The sequence below is a fragment of the Melanostigma gelatinosum genome (assembly GCF_949748355.1).
Source record: "Melanostigma gelatinosum genome assembly, chromosome: 5".
Taxonomy (NCBI): domain Eukaryota; kingdom Metazoa; phylum Chordata; class Actinopteri; order Perciformes; family Zoarcidae; genus Melanostigma; species Melanostigma gelatinosum.
Window position 1 is genome coordinate 16,255,124 of NC_136638.1, and position 21,112 is coordinate 16,276,235.

General features: G+C 42.0%; 3 protein-coding genes across 6 annotated transcripts in view; all 3 read left to right on the forward strand.

Annotated features, from left to right (window-relative positions):
* Positions 1-21,112, forward strand: part of LOC306777142 (protocadherin alpha-C2-like) — a gene marked incomplete at its 5' end in the record, with an annotated part of 118,870 nt that overhangs the window by 61,718 nt on the left and 36,040 nt on the right. For 2 of the 4 annotated variants that reach the window (XM_079268145.1, XM_079268149.1), the window contains one exon: positions 15,141-17,558. The exons of 1 other annotated variant lie outside the window; for it this stretch is intronic. In XM_079268145.1, coding sequence (XP_079124271.1) covers positions 15,141-17,558 — 2,418 coding nt within the window. Of the gene's footprint in view, positions 1-281; positions 2,661-15,140; positions 17,559-21,112 lie in introns of those variants that run through there. One more of the 4 variants, XM_079268147.1, reaches the window with a different exon arrangement.
* On the forward strand, positions 8,713-14,382 carry LOC306777543 (protocadherin alpha-5-like; the record flags this gene model as incomplete). The annotated part of the gene is made up of 3 exons (XM_079268708.1): positions 8,713-11,061; positions 12,529-12,649; positions 13,517-14,382. The coding sequence occupies 3 exons, from the start codon at positions 8,713-8,715 to the stop codon at positions 14,380-14,382; spliced, it is 3,336 nt and encodes a 1,111-aa protein (XP_079124834.1).
* On the forward strand, positions 18,513-20,981 carry LOC306777544 (protocadherin alpha-2-like; the record flags this gene model as incomplete). Its single annotated transcript, XM_079268709.1, has 1 exon — positions 18,513-20,981. One exon carries the CDS (start codon positions 18,513-18,515, stop codon positions 20,979-20,981), a length of 2,469 nt encoding a protein of 822 aa, XP_079124835.1.

Consider the following 21,112-nt stretch of genomic DNA (forward strand, 5'->3'; position numbering starts at 1 on the left):
CGTTTTTCTGATTGCAAACGTGTCACGAGATGTCGCTAGAGACCACGCAACAATATTGTGTTCGCCGTTCAGAAACTCCTCCTCCATGTATGACAGAAGGGTACACGTCACCATCTGGCAGTGCTTTGTGGAAATTGCGTATAGATGAGTGAAGCCCTGACGAGAGAGAGGACAGGAATGGATAAGAGGACAGGAATGGATACATAAGAAAGGCTATGTTTCGTTTTCGTGGATAGTGCAAAAGGAAGAAACCAGGATTCGTTGCTTTTGCCTAAACAGCGATGGCTGCTCGGGAACAATGGGATAATATCGGAGGTCTGTTGTTCACTCTACTTTGTCTCTGCGACTGGTCCGTGGCTCAGATATCATATTCGATTTCAGAGGAGGTGGACAAAGGAACCGCGGTGGGAAACCTCGCTAAGGATTTAAATCTAAATGTGCAGCAACTCCATTCCACGGGACTTCAGATCACCTCTGGATACAAAAAAAAGTATTTTGACATAAATCATGATTCTGGAGCACTTTTTGTGAATGAGAGGATAGATCGGGAGGAGCTTTGTCCTAATACGGTAAAATGCTCTTTAAACATAGAAGCCGTATTGAATAAGCCTCGCAGCCTCCACCGAATTGAAGTTGCTATTAATGATGTCAATGACAATGCACCGTCTTTTCTGCAAGAAATAACTACAATAGATATGTCTGAATCTTCCTATGTCGGAGAAAGGCATCCACTGCCGACAGCATATGATGCAGACGTAGGTGCTAACTCGGTGAAGACTTACAAATTAAACCCGAATGATCATTTCTCTTTGGATGTACAGAACACTGGTGACCAGAGTGTGTCTGCTGAGTTGGTGCTGCAGAAAGCATTAGATCGAGAAAAACAGGCTGTTATTGAACTCACACTGACTGCAATAGATGGAGGAAAACCTCCCAAAACGGGGACTTTACAGATACACGTTAATGTACTGGATGTTAATGACAATTCACCCATGTTCAGTCAATCTCTTTATAAGGTCCAAGTTGATGAAAATGCAAATACTGGAACAACGTTATTAGCACTGTCAGCTACTGATTTAGATGACGGGGTGAATGGTCAGATTGTGTACTCGTTCACAGAAACGGGGCGTTTAAATCCGGATGACATATTTACCCTGAACGATAGTACTGGAGAAATCACCGTTAAAGGTAATATTGATCATGAGGAAAATCAAGCATTTGAGATTCGTGTTCAAGCACGAGATAAAGGCACTCCTCCCCGCAGTGCACACAGCAAGATTTTAGTCGAAGTTATTGATGTCAATGATAATGCTCCAGAAATCTCGGTTTCATCACTCATGAGTCCAGTGAAAGAGGACGCTGAAATAGGCACAGCTGTTGCAATGGTGACTATCACTGATAACGATGGCGGCAAAAACGGTCTGACAAACTGTAAAATTACAGGCTTTGTGCCATTTAAATTAAAATCGAATTATAAAAACTACTATTCTTTGTTAGTTGACGGGCCTCTTGACAGGGAGAGTGTTTCCCAGTTTAATATATCAATTACAGCGACAGATGAAGGAACTCCCTCGTTGTCGACCACAAGCGTCATTACTGTTCAAGTTTCTGACGTTAATGACAATCCTCCTCGATTCCTGGAGCCTCTCATCAATGTTTATGTGAAAGAGAATGGCCCGATTGGAACTACTATACATATCCTGACGACACTAGATTCAGATTTGAATGAAAATGCAAAAGCAACATACCGCTTAATGAACAGTTCTCCGAAGGCAACACAGATAGCTTCAATGGTGAACATCAACTCAGAGACTGGAGACATAGTCAGTCTGCAGTCTTTTAACTACGAGGAGTTAAACACGTTTCAGTTTAAAGTTCAGGCCACAGACTTTGGTGTTCCTCCGCTCAGCAGCAACGTGACTGTGAACGTTTTAGTCCTGGATGAGAATGACAACAGTCCCACGATCCTCGCGCCCTATTCTGAGCACGGCTCCGTTAACAGTGAGAGCATCCCCTATTCTGCTGAAGCGGGATACTTTGTGGCAAAGATCAGGGCTGTAGACGCAGACTCTGGATACAATGCGCTGCTCTCGTATCACCTCTCTGAGCCCAAAGGAAACAACCTCTTCCGGATCGGAACCAGCACCGGAGAGATCAGGACTAAGAGGAGAATGAGTGACAATGACCTGAAAACTCACCCCTTGGTGGTGATGGTTTCTGATAACGGAGAACCCTCCCTGTCAGCTACTGTGTCTATTGAGGTGGTGGTGGTTGAAAGCACAGCTGACATCCAGACTCAGTTCAGACATGTGCCCATAAAGGAGGACAGCTTCTCTGCTTTGAACCTGTATCTGCTGATCGCCATTGCGTCGGTGTCAGTGATCTTTCTGCTGAGCCTCATCAGTTTAATAGCTGTCAAATGCCACAGGACAGACGGCAGTTTCAGCAGGTACAGCGCCCCGATGATCACCACCCACCCTGACGGGAGCTGGTCTTACTCTGAAGCTACTCAGCAGTATGACGTGTGTTTCAGCTCAGACACGCTGAAGAGTGACGTAGTGGTTTTCCCCGGACCGTTTCCTCCTGTAGATGGTGAACTGATCAGTATTAACGGAGGAGACACTTTTACCAGAACTCATACTTTACCCAACAATGACAAGGTAAGAGCCATAAAGAATAAATACTGTCAGTCAGCGAATTTTCTTTTCACGTGTAGCTTCCGTTCATCGTGGATAGCAAATTAATATTAACACTCTGGCAAAAAAAAGGAGTCTGATAGATTGCATTCATCCAGTTTTTAAGGTATCTTATACTGCTCAATGTGAAAGGTGCTTTCCGTGGTGATGAAATGTATCTGCGCTCCTCAGACTTCGTGCAGATAGCAAAATCCATCTGACCCATTGTTGGGCCACGTGATTGCGTTTCTTCTGGCCCAGTATACGCCCGGGTCCTCGGCCCGAAACTGGCCAATATACAGCATGACTGTCAGATGAAACGTAAGTGGGCCTGACCTGGCCCGATGCGTTTTAAACACATTGTAAAATGCTGTGGCCCAGTTCTGGCCCAAATACTAATATCAGATTACGAATGTGCTGCTGGCCCAGACCTGGCCTATGTACTGCATGATGGGTTGTGTTGTTGCCATGGAGACCTAAAATCCCACCCCACCTCTGGGCTAACCTCTGTTCCACGGGGTATTTTTGTATTTCTTGCATCAGAAATGTGTCTTAAAAGCTGAAACGTGATACTTGGTTTTTCTGTAACATAATATTAATACAATGTCGCTGAGCTGCAGTTTTTAAATGCTAAAATAGCCATAATGTGTTTATATACATACAAAAACATTAGCAAGTGCTAATACGTTGTAGATTGCATCTTGCTTAAAATATAAAGAAAATATCAAAATACCCAGTATCATATTTCAGCTTTTCACAAAGACAGACTAAAGAAATAGCAAAAACACATTGAGGAACAGAGAATGGTGCAACACAAATTACCCCTGATAAGCACACAAATATGTTGATCTACATTTATGTGTATTTCTGTTAGAAATCAAAAACAAATATACAAGTTCAACTCAATTTGAATTAAAATTTTGGTCAGTATTGATTCAAATTTGAAAACAAGTACTAACAAATATTTTGTACGCATCTCATTACGGGTACTTCAGTAGATGAAGAATACAGTGTGATGTATTGAACACATTCAAATTTGAAAACGAGTACGAACAAATATGTTGTTGCATTCAACACCAAGTTCATGGAGATGACACTAAGATTTTGGCTCGCGGTCTTCTGCCCCCTTCTCGATCCGCTGACAGCTGCAGGCACCTCTTCATAAACATCTCAACCTCGCGTTCAGAAGCCCTCGATGTTAGAGGGTTCTTCCGTACGGCAGCTGATGTGGAAAAAAGGGTGTTTGTGATGAGGTGCTTCATGAGATGCCAAACTGTATCTTTCACATCACTTCCACCAATCAGGCTGAGGTGGTTTATCTAAAGTATGAAAAAATAATGTATACGTGTGCCTCTTGTCAGATAGAATACACTCTCTCACTCACTCACCAGTTTTGATCGAAAGTCAGATTCCTGAAGTTGGCTTTCAAGTCTTTGGAGGCCTTGCTGGTCCTTTACTGGCTGGAGACCCTCATCTATTTCAAATTGAGACATCTTCTTTTCTTGCATGCAGAATCTGTAGGATGTGTGTTTGCTGCTCGAGAATCATCTCCTGCTTCGTGAGCATTTCCCGCATCAATGCTGAAAAATAAATATGTAAAATATGACATAAACATGACATACAACTCGAGGACTTTGGGTTTTTTGTTAGTTTTTAAAAAGACGAGACGGAGCTGTCTCCTCCTCGACATACCACCACTACTAAATACATATAGGAGAACCACTAAAACAATACATAAATGATCTACCACTTACAGGTTGTAGTTTCAAATAGGCCCTGAAGATTCCAGGATGGCACAGGCACTGGCTGAGGCCATGGATGATCAGGATCTTAGATTTAGGTAGAACAAAAAACAACAACTTTTTATTCAAACATAAATACTTCAAACATTTAGACACCACCGTGTAATGAATGATTGTGTTTGCAAAATATATTTTGATGGAAATATAGGACATTTTGGCAAATTCACATAATCGCATTTTACTTTTAGATCATGGAGTAATGATAGTTAGCTTATGTTTATCACTTATACTTCAATATCACCAGTGGTGAGTGACTTAATGAACAAAAAGAAATGTTCATAAGAGAAAAAAATCCGTTGAAACAGAGAAAATGTAACTCACACTGATTTGAATAGAACAAACTTGAATTTGAAACATTTAACACTTTGCAACCAGGTCTCTTACAGTCAACAACTCTTGCAGGTGTCTCGCTGCAGCTCCCACTTGCTGAACTGTCTTGTGGCCTCTGCCAGGTGAATGAATGTCCTTGTTTCTGAGGGAACTGGACAGCTTATGTAAACAGGACAGAGACAAATCAGAGTTAATAAGAGTTAAGTGCATTTCTGACAGAATACAAAACATTTTAATCACAGTTTGGATTCTTATAACCTTTCTTACATATTTGTGCTTAGTGAAAGGCCTGGCTTAACGAAGAGCAAAACATTGAGGATACTTTCACAACTTATTTGTTTGGTTTGGTGAAATGAACTCTGCTGTGTTCACCCATTTAGTAAATTTTGTTAGGGCTGATCTGAGTGCAATCAATCAAACAAACTCAGGTGCAAACTTAACTGGACTGAGACCGCCTAAAACAGAGGGTCTCTGTCCAGTGTTTGTCTTTGTCTATTCATCACTATTAATGATAAACAAGTTCCAACCGCACACCACACTTAAAATGCTCATACTCAGTTATTTCTTGAGCGGTGACACCAGTGAAGATAAATGCAGACATAGCATATTTTAAGGTGCAGCAAAAGCTGCAGTGTGGGTCCATGTAATATCAAATCAATGACAAAACCTATCATTCATTATGACTCATGTTTACAGCTCTTTGTTTGTTCAAATTCAAAACTGTGAACTGGAGCAGTTCAACTCAGCTAAAGCAATGCTTTGGATTTGGTCAATCTGGAAAGTTACCTGCAGTATTTTGTACATGCTTTCTGCATGTACAAATATACTGCAGGTAACTTTCCAGATTGCATATTTGCAGTGTATTGATCATTACTAATACTCATGACAATTACTACATTAACGCTCATTTCTCACAAGATGTAACATAAACATAACATTCAAGTGCAGTCTTAGTATAATTATCCTCCTATGTGTTTTCGTTAACAATTCAGTCACAATTTGAAATATGCAACTAATTCTCTTACTGTCACCAACTCTTGATGCGGGTGTCTCGTGGCAGCTCCCATTTGTTTTGTGGCCTTCGCAGGTTCCATGAATTTGATTTTTTTCTGAGGAACCTGGACAGCTTAAATGGACAAGACAGATGTCACTTTAAACTATTGTTTCATTTTCCTGACCACTGCAACTTGAGTGAGTCCTCTATCTGCTATGAGTAAAACTCAACTCCAAATAAAAGCTGAAGCTACATCTGATTGGCCATCTGCATCTGACTCCATCATCAGACTGATGAACCTGTGAACCCTCACAAACATTTATATTCACGTGCACCTGTCTGGCCAGCTGAGTCTGCATCAGATTGATAAACCTGACCTATAACCTCGGCATCCTCAACATCTCCTTCACTCTGTAAAGATGCCATCATGGTTCGGATTCTTTTTACAGCTCGCTTTCTCACTTGTCGTCTATCCATTTTTAGAGTCCAATCACTGTCACTAAATACTCACTAAATTGCCTAACCTGATAGTCCCTTGAAGACTGTGGTGCAGGTCGGCGTCATGGACAAAGGAATCTGTAAAGACAATATATATGCAAATTAGTTTAAAATGTATGACCAAAATTGCAGATGTGCACTTCATTTTATTTGTGAAGTTTTAAATCATATGAGAAAAGTCTTGCGATCATTTTTGTAGTCTGCCTACTGAGTTGCATGACTAGACACTTTTACATATTTAACAATACATGTACAGCTTTCAATGAAATGTTCTATCTGGAAAATTATCATATTTAATATCTAAACTACCTGCATTTTATTTTCTGTAACTGATCGGTGTTAAAAATATCCCTAATCCTATTCCTAACTATAACAAACAATCACTGGCAGAACATCTTTCCCTCTCGCGCCAACTTTCCACAACAGGCCCACATTGTGTACTTACTACTGGGCCGGTGTCGATATGTGTATGTGGCCCGCACCCTGCAGCATGATTACATTTGATTTAAGTACATTTGCCGCCTAATTTGTCAATGTCCTCAACCAAGAAAATAAAGCGATTATCATGTAAAACTTAGCGTTTCATATGTCATGCCAAATCCAAGTAGCCATCTGCTTACTTCATACCTTAACCTTCATTTCTGATTCACATGTATTGAATTTTCCTGATGGCAAACTAAATAATCGTGAGCTAACCGGCGTCTCAAACGACGGTCAGTTCCTGGCAGACGCTCACATTTTGGCATGACACCGGCAGGTTTTAATGAGGTAGTGAGTTTGACGTTACAAATACAATCAGCTTCTAAAATAGCAGCTTTTCTCTTTGAAACACTTACAGCCCCTTAACAGACCTCCCCTCTATTTCGATGAGGAAAACGCATTCTGACTCCTAAATGGAAACCCGACTAAGAACTGAACTAACATTAGCTAACAAGAGTCGACTCTTGCAGACTGTCGTCTTCCAACCACGTGGAGGTTTTGTGGAGCGCTTGGTATAATCACAAGGGTCTCCCGTACGGGCGGTGGCGATTGCTGGTGTCATCCGAAGGATTTCACACGATAATCTTTACTTTCTTTTACGACTGTGATTGACGAAATAAAATCTAATGGAATAAAAACTAGGTAGATGTGCTATTTTATAATGTGTATTTAACTGGCAGTTGGTTGGACATGACAATTGTATTTTGTGAAATGTATACATGAGTGCGTCAAATCGGGACAGGCTGTAGTTAAAAACAATGTCATCTTCCCTGTTTCACCTTGCGTAAAACAATATGCAGGGTGATGTTGGTGAAATCGGTTCTGGCCCAGCAACGACATGTATACTTCACAGCAAGTTGCATTCAGTCAGTGTTGTGGGCCAAAAACTAACAACATAGTATTGGGCCATGACCTATGTAACAACCTTTGGCCCAGTAATAGTTTTACTACCAAAATATTGTAACGCTACGTCCACCTCTGGGCCAATTCAGGCATATACACAGATAATCTGTCCGTCAGTCAGCCGACACTGGCGGAGGTCAGCCAGAGTCGGCCCAGAACTGACTGCTATCTGGGAATTAACTGCATGTACTTGGCTAACGGGTATACGTAGCTTGTGAGTGGATCTTCACAATTTGAAAAAAGAAGAAAAGAAAATGTGTTTTTTTATAAAGCGGAATAAACCATTTTTAGATATGGGCCTAGACGTTTAGTATTGTAGATGTCAACAAAACTACCATAAACTGGTGAAATAGGGAGGGATGAAATGAAGCGTTCCGTCCTAAAAGACTGGCAGCTTGTTTGTAAAACGGCTGTTTGTATTTTTTTGTGGTGGAAGCACATTCAACATGTCGATAACATTTAAATCAGTTAGAAATGTGTTCAACAGCAACAGGAAAAGTCATATAATCAGTAATTTATTAATTTACTTAACCCTTTTCTACCTTACAATCATCAATATATTATTGTCTCTCTTTCCATTTAAAGCATTCTTCTCCGATCACTTCAGTCTCGAACTACTCGGCTTCTGTCGCTGTCATCAGTATTTTTGTTTGGCAACAAACAAGTATGCTGCTGCACTGAATCGATCATCATACGTTTGGTGTATCTTTTATGAAAACACTAACTCATGGGGCGTAAGAGTCCACTGTGGTCTATCAAAAATAACACAAGATGTCGCTCGAGACCACACATTTTTCGTGTTCATTAATGACGTAAAACTCCTCCTCCGCTGTCTGTGAAATAAGAAACAGCCTGATTCGTGGGGGCTGGGTTAGTTAAGCACGTCGTCTTGAAAGATGGTCCATACATGAAGAGAGCTTGGCTGGCTTATGGATATTTTCCCGTTTTCGTGGCTGAATGACGTTCGTTTGTCAGATTTTCTCCTCTAAACAAAAGGATGAGTCGTCAACAGAATAGAGTGTCTGAATGGATGTTGTGCGCCATTCTTCTTTGTTTCTCTGACTGGTCCGCAGCTCAGATTTCATACTCAGTTTCGGAGGAGGTGGACAAAGGCACAGCGGTGGGAAATATCGCAAAGGATTTAAACATTAACACACAGCAACTGGAAGAACGGGGATTTCGGATTGTATCGGGTTACAGTAAGAAATATTTCGAGGCAAATTTAAGAACAGGGGTTTTGGTTGTTAACGACAGGATAGACCGTGAAGAGCTTTGTCCGAATTTACAGAAGTGTTCCTTAAATATAGAGGGGCTATTGAGCCATCCCATGAATATTTATCGCATTGAGGTCACTATTGTTGACATCAATGACAACGCACCATCGTTCCTTGAGCAAACCCATGTGTTTAATATCTCCGAGTCTTCTTCAACGGGAGAGAGGTATCCGCTCCCAATAGCGCAGGATGCAGACACCGGCAGTAATTCAGTGAAAACCTACAAGTTAAGTCCGAACGAGCATTTCTCCATAGATGTGAGTAGCGGAGGGGACAGTGCGTCCGCGGAGTTAGTGCTGCAGAAAGCTTTAGACCGAGAGAAGCAACCCACTATTGAATTAACGTTAACCGCTGTAGACGGAGGAAAACCTGCAAGATCTGGCACTATGCAGATTCTTGTGAATGTGATAGATGTTAATGATAACACGCCGTCGTTTAGCAAGCCGTTGTATAAAGTAAAAGTCAGCGAAAATGCACCCATAGGTACAACAATACTGAAACTAAATGCAACCGATTTAGACGAAGGTCTACATTCAGACATCAAATATGCATTAATGAAAAGAGGAAATACAAACTCTCCTGAAAAATTCCTTGTTAGCCCTGAAAGTGGTGAAATCACAGTGAATGTTAATTTGGATTACGAGGACACCAATGCATATGAATTACGAGTACGAGCAACTGACCAGGGGCATTCCCCTCGCAGTGGTTATTCTAAAGTACTGGTAGAGGTTGTCGATGTCAACGACAATGCACCGGAAATCTCCATAACTTCACTAATGAGTCCAGTAAAGGAAAGTGCTGAAATTGGAACAGTCGTTGCATTGGTGACTGTGACTGATAAAGATGGAGGGAAAAACGGCCTAACCACTTGTAAAATGAAAGACTCCGTCCCTTTTACATTAACGTCAAATTACAAAAACTATTACTCTCTGATAGTTGACGGTCTCCTTGACAGAGAGCTTGTAACACATTACAATGTAAGCATTACTGCTACGGATGCAGGTAGTCCGCCTCTTTCTAGCACTGCTGTAATCACTGTGCACATTTCTGATATTAACGACAACGCACCGCATTTCCCACAAGCCAATGTATATATTTACGTGAAAGAGAATAGTAAAGTTGGAAATATTGTAACAAGAACAACTGCACAAGATGCAGATGCTAACGAAAATGCTAAATTGACCTATTCATTGATGGATAATTATCCAAAAAACTTTCCAATTTCAACAGTTGTAAACGTCAACTCAGAGACTGGAGACATAGTCAGTCTGCAGTCTTTTAACTACGAGGAGTTAAACACGTTTCAGTTTAAAGTTCAGGCCACAGACTCTGGTGTTCCTCCGCTCAGCAGCAACGTGACTGTGAACGTTTTGGTCCTGGATGAGAATGACAACAGTCCCACGATCCTCGCGCCCTATTCTGAGCACGGCTCCGTTAACAGTGAGAGCATCCCCTATTCTGCTGAAGCGGGATACTTTGTGGCAAAGATCAGGGCTGTAGACGCAGACTCTGGATACAATGCGCTGCTCTCGTATCACCTCTCTGAGCCCAAAGGAAACAACCTCTTCCGGATCGGAACCAGCACCGGAGAGATCAGGACTAAGAGGAGAATGAGTGACAATGACCTGAAAACTCACCCCTTGGTGGTGATGGTTTCTGATAACGGAGAACCCTCCCTGTCAGCTACTGTGTCTATTGAGGTGGTGGTGGTTGAAAGCACAGCTGACAGCCAGACTCAGTTCAGACATGTGCCCATAAAGGAGGACAGCTTCTCTGACTTGAACCTGTATCTGCTGATCGCCATTGCGTCGGTGTCAGTGATCTTTCTGCTGAGCCTCATCAGTTTAATAGCTGTCAAATGCCACAGGACAGACGGCAGTTTCAGCAGGTACAGCGCCCCGATGATCACCACCCACCCTGACGGGAGCTGGTCTTACTCTGAAGCTACTCAGCAGTATGACGTGTGTTTCAGCTCAGACACGCTGAAGAGTGACGTAGTCGTTTTCCCCGGACCGTTTCCTCCTGTAGATGGTGAACTGATCAGTATTAACGGAGGAGACACTTTTAACAGAACTCATACTTTACCCAACAATGACAAGGTATGTGTTTTTCAGTTCCCAATCGCTATGATTTACATATTTTGTTACATGATTATTCTGCACACACAGGTCAACAGAACCTCAAAACAAAGTAATACAAGTACTCGCCAACATTCGATTTCAGCCGTTCACGTGAGCCTATATTATAGTTCCATCAGTGATGGACTTCAGCTTCCAATTTTGTAAGAGCTGAATGACAGCGCACCTATTCATATTTGTTATGTTTTAAGATCCTGATGGCAGTCTTAAGCAGGTTTAGTATCGGCTCCAAGCAGCTGATCATTTCACTTGATCCATTGGCTGAATGTACAGCACTTTCTGTGGTTCTGAATGTATTCTCTGCAATTTTTGGGTTATGTAAACTCTCTGGATCCTTCCATTGTTTAACCATCAACGATACGAGTATTTAATTTGTCCTTTGTATTTAAGGGATGTGTTGGGATGAACTAACTAACTATATCAAGTTGTATTTTGCCTGATATTGCCTGAAAATGAAATTAGCTCTTTTTTGATACACTACATGGCTGGGACCCTGTTCCATTCATTTCATTTACCAATTTACATCGGAAAAGGGACAGGATTATGTCATTCGAAATTACCTTTACTTTGTTTTCATATAGAGCATTTAGTCAATTTGTCTGCCAAATATTTAAATATCAGAAATTGTATTCTACTAAACATATTTGGGATGAGATTTACTCCTGTTGATGTTGACTTATCTGTGATTTACCACATGATGTCGCTGCAGACCACAGATATGATTGTTATAATATGTGTAAAACTCCCTGCACGGGAAACCTAAAACGGTCATTGACCATCAGCGAAGAGAGACACTAGTATTGTACTGTGGGGAGAAGGGCTGATGCTGTTCGGAGAATCGTATTTATGACGGATACATACACTGGAAATACAGGATAAGCGGGATTCAGTGATCATACCACGATGGGAAGCGAGGAATATGCCTGGATTCATATTGTTGCACTGCTGTGTCTTTGTGACTGGTCTGCCTCGCAACTATCTTACTCCATTTCCGAGGAGGTTAACAAAGGAACCGTGGTGGGGAATATCGCAAAGGATCTGAACTTGAATGCACAAGCTCTAGAAACCAGGGATCTACGTATTGTTTCGAGTTACAGTAAGACGTATTTTAACGTGAATCTGCGGACCGGGAACATCTTTGTTGACGAGAGGATTGACAGAGAGGAGATTTGTCCAAACACGGCACAATGCTTGCTGAGAATACAGGCTGTTTTAAGCAATCCTATGAATGTACACCGAATCGAGGTCAGCGTTTTGGACATCAATGACAACTCGCCAGAATTCATTGACAAGTCGTATTCGTTAAACATCTCCGAATCGATGTCACCGGGAGAACAATATCTTCTCCCAATAGCAGTAGACGCAGACATAAGCAGTAACGCGGTGAAGAGCTATAAGCTGAGCCAAAATGAATATTTCTCTCTTGATGTGCAGAGCGGAGGAGAACACGGAGTGTCTGCTGAGTTAGTGCTGCAGAAAGCTTTAGATCGAGAAAAACAGTCGGTGATCACACTTATATTGACGGCTGTGGATGGAGGTAAACCTGCTAGATCAGGTACACTGCAGATAAAAGTAAATGTAATAGATGCTAATGATAATACACCAATTTTCAGCAAATCGCTTTATAAAGTACGTGTGCGTGAAAACACTGCTCATGGAACAGTGATAATTAAGTTAAATGCAACGGATTTAGACGAGGGCATGAACAGCAAGATCCTGTATTCATTGATCAAACGAGGAAATATTGATCCAACAAATATTTTTGATCTAAATTCAGAAACAGGAGAAATCAAAGTGAAGGGCACATTAGATTATGAAGAGACGTCTGCTTATGAAGTTAGAGTTCAAGCAACTGATCAAGGTTTCTCTCCTCGTAGTGCGCATGCTAAACTACTGATAGAGATAATTGATGTGAATGACAATGCCCCAGAAATATCTGTGACGTCACTCATGACCCCAGTAAAAGAAGATGCAGAATTGGGGACAATCGTTGCTTTGGTTACAGTTGGTGATAAAGATGGAGGAAAAAATGGCGTGACTAATTGTAGGGTAGATGGGTCTGTTCCGTTTAAACTGAAGTCCAACTATAAAAATGACTGTTCATTAGTAGTAGATGGACCACTGGACAGAGAAAACACTTATCTTTACAATGTCACTATTACAGCCACAGATGAAGGAAGTCCACCTCTCTCCAGTATCAGGATCATTACTGTTCATGTTTCTGATGTCAATGATAATGCACCTCGATTTATGGAGCCTGTGATTCATGTTTATGTGAAAGAAAATAGTGCAGTGGGCTCCACTATTTATACAATACATGCATTTGATCCTGATTCCAACAGTAATGCAAGACTGACTTACAAATTGTTGGATAATTCTCCAAGAAATATTCCAATTTCATCAATTTTAAACATCAACTCAGAGACTGGAGACATTGTCAGTCTGCAGTCTTTTAACTACGAGGAGTTAAACACGTTTCAGTTTAAAGTTCAGGCCACAGACTCTGGTGTTCCTCCGCTCACCAGCAACGTGACTGTGAACGTTTTAGTCCTGGATGAGAATGACAACAGTCCCACGATCCTCGCGCCCTATTCTGAGCACGGCTCCGTTAACAGTGAGAGCATCCCCTATTCTGCTGAAGCGGGATACTTTGTGGCAAAGATCAGGGCTGTAGACGCAGACTCTGGATACAATGCGCTGCTCTCTTATCACCTCTCTGAACCCAAAGGAAACAACCTCTTCCGGATCGGAACCAGCACCGGAGAGATCAGGACTAAGAGGAGAATGAGTGACAATGACCTGAAAACTCACCCCTTGGTGGTGATGGTTTCTGATAACGGAGAACCCTCCCTGTCAGCTACGGTGTCTATTGAGGTGGTGGTGGTTGAAAGCACAGCTGACATCCACACTCAGTTCAGACATGTTCCCATAAAGGAGGACAGCTTCTCTGCTTTGAACCTGTATCTGCTGATCGCCATTGCGTCGGTGTCAGTGATCTTTCTGCTGAGCCTCATCAGTTTAATAGCTGTCAAATGCCACAGGACAGACGGCAGTTTCAGCAGGTACAGCGCCCCAATGATCACCACCCACCCTGACGGGAGCTGGTCTTACTCTGAAGCTACTCAGCAGTATGACGTGTGTTTCAGCTCAGACACGCTGAAGAGTGACGTAGTGGTTTTCCCCGGACCGTTTCCTCCTGTAGATGGTGAACTGATCAGTATTAATGGAGGAGACACTTTTGACAGAACTCAGACTTTACCAAGTAAAGACAAGGTGAGTTGTTTGTAAACTAAAAGTAGATTTATTTATGTATTGTGCATTACATTTCTAAAATACATGTAATAATCAGATTATCAGATTTCGGATACTTTCAACATTTGCGGGCTTTTCGTGATATATTTAATTTGTGGTTGTGAATGCAAATTGATACAAAGTAATACTTTGTGTGATATACATGTAAATTATCAATTGTTTGACAACTTTTTTCCACAAAAAAGTAATTCACTACATGATGCTGGTTGTTGGGAAATTCATGTTGGATATTCTTCGGAGCAGTTGCTGAACTTGTATGTATTTCTAGTTGTGAAGTCGTTGGTCAAGTTTGATGTGACACTGCTGACCAGTGGAGACGCTGTCCATGGTCCTGAACTCTGAAATGGTGTTTTTATGCATGGAAAGCATTACTTCTGAAATACGGTGTGCCTTGGAAAAACCCAGCTGATATCGCTTTTACGTTAGAACCTGGGTTTGTTGTGAACGAGGTTTTATTACATTTTCCATTGAAACATACTTTTCATCTGCTTTGACCTCCTGCAAATGTAGGCTATATTTAAGTCTATAATATGTATGTATTTTTGGTCTTTGTATACTGTCACCAAAATAACAGTTGATGTCGCTCGAGACCACAATATTCGGTAGGCTCCTTTGTCCACAGGCTCCTCCTCTCCGTACGAAGCATCAGTAGTCCAGCCCTGCTTTGTCAGAGAATACACACATGGTCACAGGACAGTTACGGGCTTCGTCTGGTATTCATCTTAAGTGAGGACATGTTCGAAAATGATCATTTCTTTCATTCTGTGGCAGCGATGGGACGTGGAGGACTAACAGTTACGATTTGGATACAAATAACAGCGTTGCTTTGTTTATGTGATGGGTCTACAGCGCAGCTCTCGTTCTCCGTTTCCGAGGAGGTTGACAAAGGAACGGTAGTGGGAAATCTCGCTAAGGATTTACAGATTAATGTTCACGACTTGGAAAAACGGGATTTAAGAGTTGCATCTGGCAATTCTAAGAAATATTTAGACGTGGATTTTAAAACGGCTGCTCTCTATGTTTGCGATCGGATTGATCGTGAAGAGCTCTGCCCAAATACGGAAAAATGTTCCCTGAACGTCGAAGCCATTCTGAGTCACCCAATGACTCTGCATCGCATAGAGGTACAAATTATTGATATTAACGATAATGCGCCATCTTTTCGTGAACAAGAAAAGACTTTCAATATTTCGGAATCTTCTTTTACCGGGGAGAGATATCTCCTCCCAGTGGCTAACGACGCAGACACGGGCAGTAACTCGGTAAAGAGCTACAAGCTGACTCCAAGTGAGTATTTCTCTTTGGACGTACAGAGCGGCGGACAGCACAGCGAGTCTGCTGAGCTGGTGCTACAGAAAGCTTTAGACAGAGAGAAACAGTCTGTTATCCACCTTACTTTAACTGCTCTGGACGGAGGAAAACCAGCAAGGTCAGGGACGTTAAAAATAGTGGTCCATGTTATGGATATAAATGACAATGTTCCAGTATTTAGTCAACCTCTGTATAAGGCCCAGGTCAGTGAAAACGCTCCATTACAGACACAAATACTGACTGTAACTGCAACAGATTTAGATGAGGGATTAAACGGTGAGATTGTGTATTCTTTTATTGAGAGAGGGAATTTCAATCCTGAGGCTTTGTTTTCGATAAAACCAGATACAGGGGAAATATGTGTAAGGGGAAAAATAGACTATGAAGAGAACACAGCTTATGATATCCGTGTGCAGGCAAGAGATAAAGGTACACCTTCTCGAAGTGTGCATGGTAAAGTGTTAGTGGAAGTAACTGATGTTAATGACAATTTACCTGAAATCATTATTACCTCTCTTATGAGCCCAGTTAGAGAGGATGCTGAGGTAGGTACAGTGGTCGCTTTGGTGACAGTGACAGATAAAGATGGGGGTAAAAATTGTCTCACTCGTGCTAACATTCTCGGGTCGGTGCCTTTTAAACTTAAGCTAAACTACAAAAACTATTATTCATTGACAGTCGATGGACCCCTTGACAGAGAGAGTGTGCCTCAGTATAATGTCACCATCATAGCTACTGATGAAGGCACCCCACCTCTCTCCAGCACCAGTGTTATTCCTGTTCACATTTCTGATGTGAATGACAACGCCCCATTATTCTCAGAGCCTGTGATTAATGTATATGTGAAAGAGAATAGTGCAGTGGGAGCTACTATCTTTACTATAACAGCAGTTGATCCTGATACAGCAGAAAATGCAAAAGTAACATATTCATCATTAGTTGGTATTTCCAAAACAATTCCACTGACGAGTGTTATTAACGTCAACTCAGAGACTGGAGACATAGTCAGTCTGCAGTCTTTTAACTACGAGGAGTTAAAATCCTTTCAGTTTAAAGTTCAGGCCACAGACTCTGGTGTTCCTCCGCTCAGCAGCAACGTGACTGTGAACGTTTTAGTCCTGGATGAGAATGACAACAGTCCCACGATCCTCGCGCCCTATTCTGAGCACGGCTCCGTTAACAGTGAGAGCATCCCCTATTCTGCTGAAGCGGGATACTTTGTGGCAAAGATCAGGGCTGTAGACGCAGACTCTGGATACAATGCGCTGCTCTCTTATCACCTCTCTGAGCCCAAAGGAAACAACCTCTTCCGGATCGGAACCAGCACCGGAGAGATCAGGACAAAGAGGAGAATGAGTGACAATGACCTGAAAACTCACCCCTTGGTGGTGATGGTTTCTGATAACGGAGAACCCTCCCTGTCAGCTACTGTGTCTATTGAGGTGGTGGTGGTTGAAAGCACAGCTGACATCCAGACTCAGTTCAGACATGTGCCCATAAAGGAGGACAGCTTCTCTGACTTGAACCTGTATCTGCTGATCGCCATTGCGTCGGTGTCAGTGATCTTTCTGCTGAGCCTCATCAGTTTAATAGCTGTCAAATGCCACAGGACAGACGGCAGTTTCAGCAGGTACAGCGCCCCGATGATCACCACCCACCCTGACGGGAGCTGGTCTTACTCTGAAGCTACTCAGCAGTATGACGTGTGTTTCAGCTCAGACACACTGAAGAGTGACGTAGTGGTTTTCCCCGGACCGTTTCCTCCTGTAGATGGTGAACTGATCAGTATTAATGGAGGAGACACTTTTACCAGAACTCAGACTTTACCGAACAAAGACCAGGTAGGCCATGTGCTGAATGCTTGTCGAACATAATAACCCTATCATACAAATATCATGTAATTTCATGGCTGCTTATGCGATTTACATTATTTTAACATGAAAAAATATGTGTATAACTTGAATTGTTACTTTTTACGGAAACAGCTCGCATGTTAAAGTTGGAATACCAAACTACCAATGGTAGAATTTATTTAGAGCTCTCCGTGGTGCTGTTTGTCTGCAATTCAGCTGCAAAACCTGCTGTTGTGTCTGTTGAAAGTCCATTGGTGATTTAATAGGTCTAAGCTGTTCTTTACCTGAATTGAATCAGCAGTCAACATGGCTCTTAGTTTGTTACCTGGGGTGTAGCTATGTAACTGGTATCATCCTGCCGTGATCTAACATTTGCAACAGCTCCTGACATTGAATGCAGTTGGAAAATGCGCTGTCTGTTGTTCTTGATGTGTTGACAATACTTGGTTTCTGTATTTCATTCTGCGGCAAATCAAATTCGTTTCTTTAATTCATGATTCATTCTGAAGATGGGACAGTTTGAGTATGGAGAGTACACTCTGAAATCAAAATCGAAGTCATTCTCTTTCTGGATATATTGTACATTATCAGATCGTTTAGCGATTGAAAAGTCATCTTCAAAGTTGTCACAGTCTATATTGAAATACATGTTTAAACCAGACTTCATATAATTTATCATACTTGAAATTATATGAACACAATGGATTGTATTTGTATATAATTCACCACATGATGTCGCATGAGACCATGAATGAAAGGGTTACTTCCAAAACTCCTCCCTGCATGGGGAAAAATTAAACCGCGTCATCGGCCATTAGGACACCCGTGGAAGGTGTCGTGGCGAGAAGGACAGGAGCTTCCTGCAACAATATTTCTCTGGACGGATGTATCTGTACCGAGGATAGATGATCGATAGGGTTCGGGTCTTTTGTTGCATCAACAATGTATGTTCGACGGCAAGAGGAATGCGGCTGGATTCACATTGTTGTGTTTCTTTGTCTTTGCAACTGGGCGGCTTCGCAGTTATCCTACTCGGTTTCCGAGGAGGTGGACAAAGGCACCGTGGTGGGGAATCTTGCAAAGGATTTGAACATCAATTTACAGGAACTAGCGACCAGGGACTTACGTGTTGTTTCGAGTTACAGTAAGAAATATTTTGACGTGAATTTACGGACCGGTAACATCTTTGTTGATGAAAGGATAGACAGAGAGGAGATTTGTCAGAGTGTGGTTAAATGCTCGATCAAAATCCAAGCCGTTTTAAACAATCCGATGAGTGCGCACCGCATAGAGGTCACTATTTTAGATAGAAACGATAATTCGCCCGCATTTATTGAAAACGCTTATTCTTTGAATATTTCAGAATCATCTTTAACTGGAGAACGATATCTTCTCCCAATAGCAGAAGACGCAGACATAGGCAGTAACTCAGTAAAGAGCTACAAGCTGAGCCAAAATGAATATTTCTCGCTTGATGTGCAGAGCGGAGGAGAACACGGAGTGTCTGCTGAGTTGGTGCTGCAAAAAGCTTTAGATCGAGAGAAACAGTCGGTGATCACACTTATATTGACGGCTGTGGATGGAGGTAAACCTGCTAGATCAGGCTCTTTACGAATACGTATTAATGTATTAGATGTAAATGATAATATTCCCATTTTCAGTAAATCGCTGTATAAAGTACGTGTCCCTGAAAATACTGCTCATGGAACCGTGGTAATTAAGTTAAATGCAACGGATTTAGACGAGGGCATGAACAGCAAGATCCTGTATTCATTGATCAAACGAGGAAATATTGATCCATCAAATATTTTTGATCTAAATTCAGAAACAGGAGAAATCAAAGTGAAGGGCACATTAGATTATGAAGAGACGTCTGCTTATGAAGTTAGAGTTCAAGCAACTGATCAAGGCCCCACTCCTCGTAGTGCGCATGCTAAACTACTGATAGAGATAATTGATGTGAATGACAATGCCCCAGACATATCTGTGACGTCACTCATGACTCCAGTAAAGGAAGACGCAGAATTGGGGACAATCGTTGCTTTGGTTACAGTTGGTGATAAAGATGGAGGAAAAAATGGCGTGACTAATTGTAGGGTAGATGGGTCTGTTCCGTTTAAACTGAAGTCCAACTATAAAAATGACTGTTCATTAGTAGTAGATGGACCACTGGACAGAGAAAACACTTCTCTTTACAATGTCACTATTACAGCCACAGATGAAGGAAGTCCACCTCTCTCCAGTATCAGGATCATTACTGTTCATGTTTCTGATGTCAATGATAATGCACCTCGATTTATGGAGCCTGTGATTCATGTTTATGTGAAAGAAAATAGTGCAGTGGGCTCCACTATTTATACAATACATGCATTTGATCCTGATTCCAACAGTAATGCAAGACTGACTTACAAATTATTGGATAATTCTCCAAGAAATATTCCAATTTCATCAATTTTAAACATCAACTCAGAGACTGGAGACATAGTCAGTCTGCAGTCTTTTAACTACGAGGAGTTAAACACGTTTCAGTTTAAAGTTCAGGCCACAGACTCTGGTGTTCCTCCGCTCAGCAGCAACGTGACTGTGAACGTTTTGGTCCTGGATGAGAATGACAACAGTCCCATGATCCTCGCGCCCTATTCTGAGCACGGCTCCGTTAACAGTGAGAGCATCCCCTATTCTGCTGAAGCGGGATACTTTGTGGCAAAGATCAGGGCTGTAGACGCAGACTCTGGATACAATGCGCTGCTCTCTTATCACCTCTCTGAGACCAAAGGAAACAACCTCTTCCGGATCGGAACCAGCACCGGAGAGATCAGGACTAAGAGGAGAATGAGTGACAATGATCTGAAAACTCACCCCTTGGTGGTGATGGTTTCTGATAACGGAGAACCCTCCCTGTCAGCTACTGTGTCTATTGAGGTGGTGGTGGTTGAAAGCACAGCTGACATCCAGACTCAGTTCAGACATGTGCCCATAAAGGAGGACAGCTTCTCTGCTTTGAACCTGTATCTGCTGATCGCCATTGCGTCGGTGTCAGTGATCTTTCTGGTGAGCCTCATCAGTTTAATAGCTGTCAAATGCCACAGGACAGACCGCAGTTTCAGCAGGTACAGCGCCCCAATGATCACCACCCACCCTGACGGGAGCTGGTCTTACTCCAAAGCTACTCAGCAGTATGACGTGTGTTTCAGCTCAGACACGCTGAAGAGTGACGTAGTGGTTTACCCCGGACCGTTTCCACCTGTAGATGGTGAACTGATCAGTATTAACGGAGGAGACACTTTTAACAGAACTCAGACTTTACCAAATAAAGACAAGGTGAGTTGTTTGCAGCCTTTTATTCCTCTCTCCTTGCTTTCAAATACATCACTTTCAAACATGACAGCATCTCAGAAATTGCAGTTATGAATGTTCCATTCACTAACAATATCACTAATTACATTTGCAAAAAGTTGCATTTCAAGAGATAACAGGTTTCGATTAAGCTGTCAAATAGTGGAGATATCCTGCAAGTATATCTGCATATTTGCGCTTTCCAT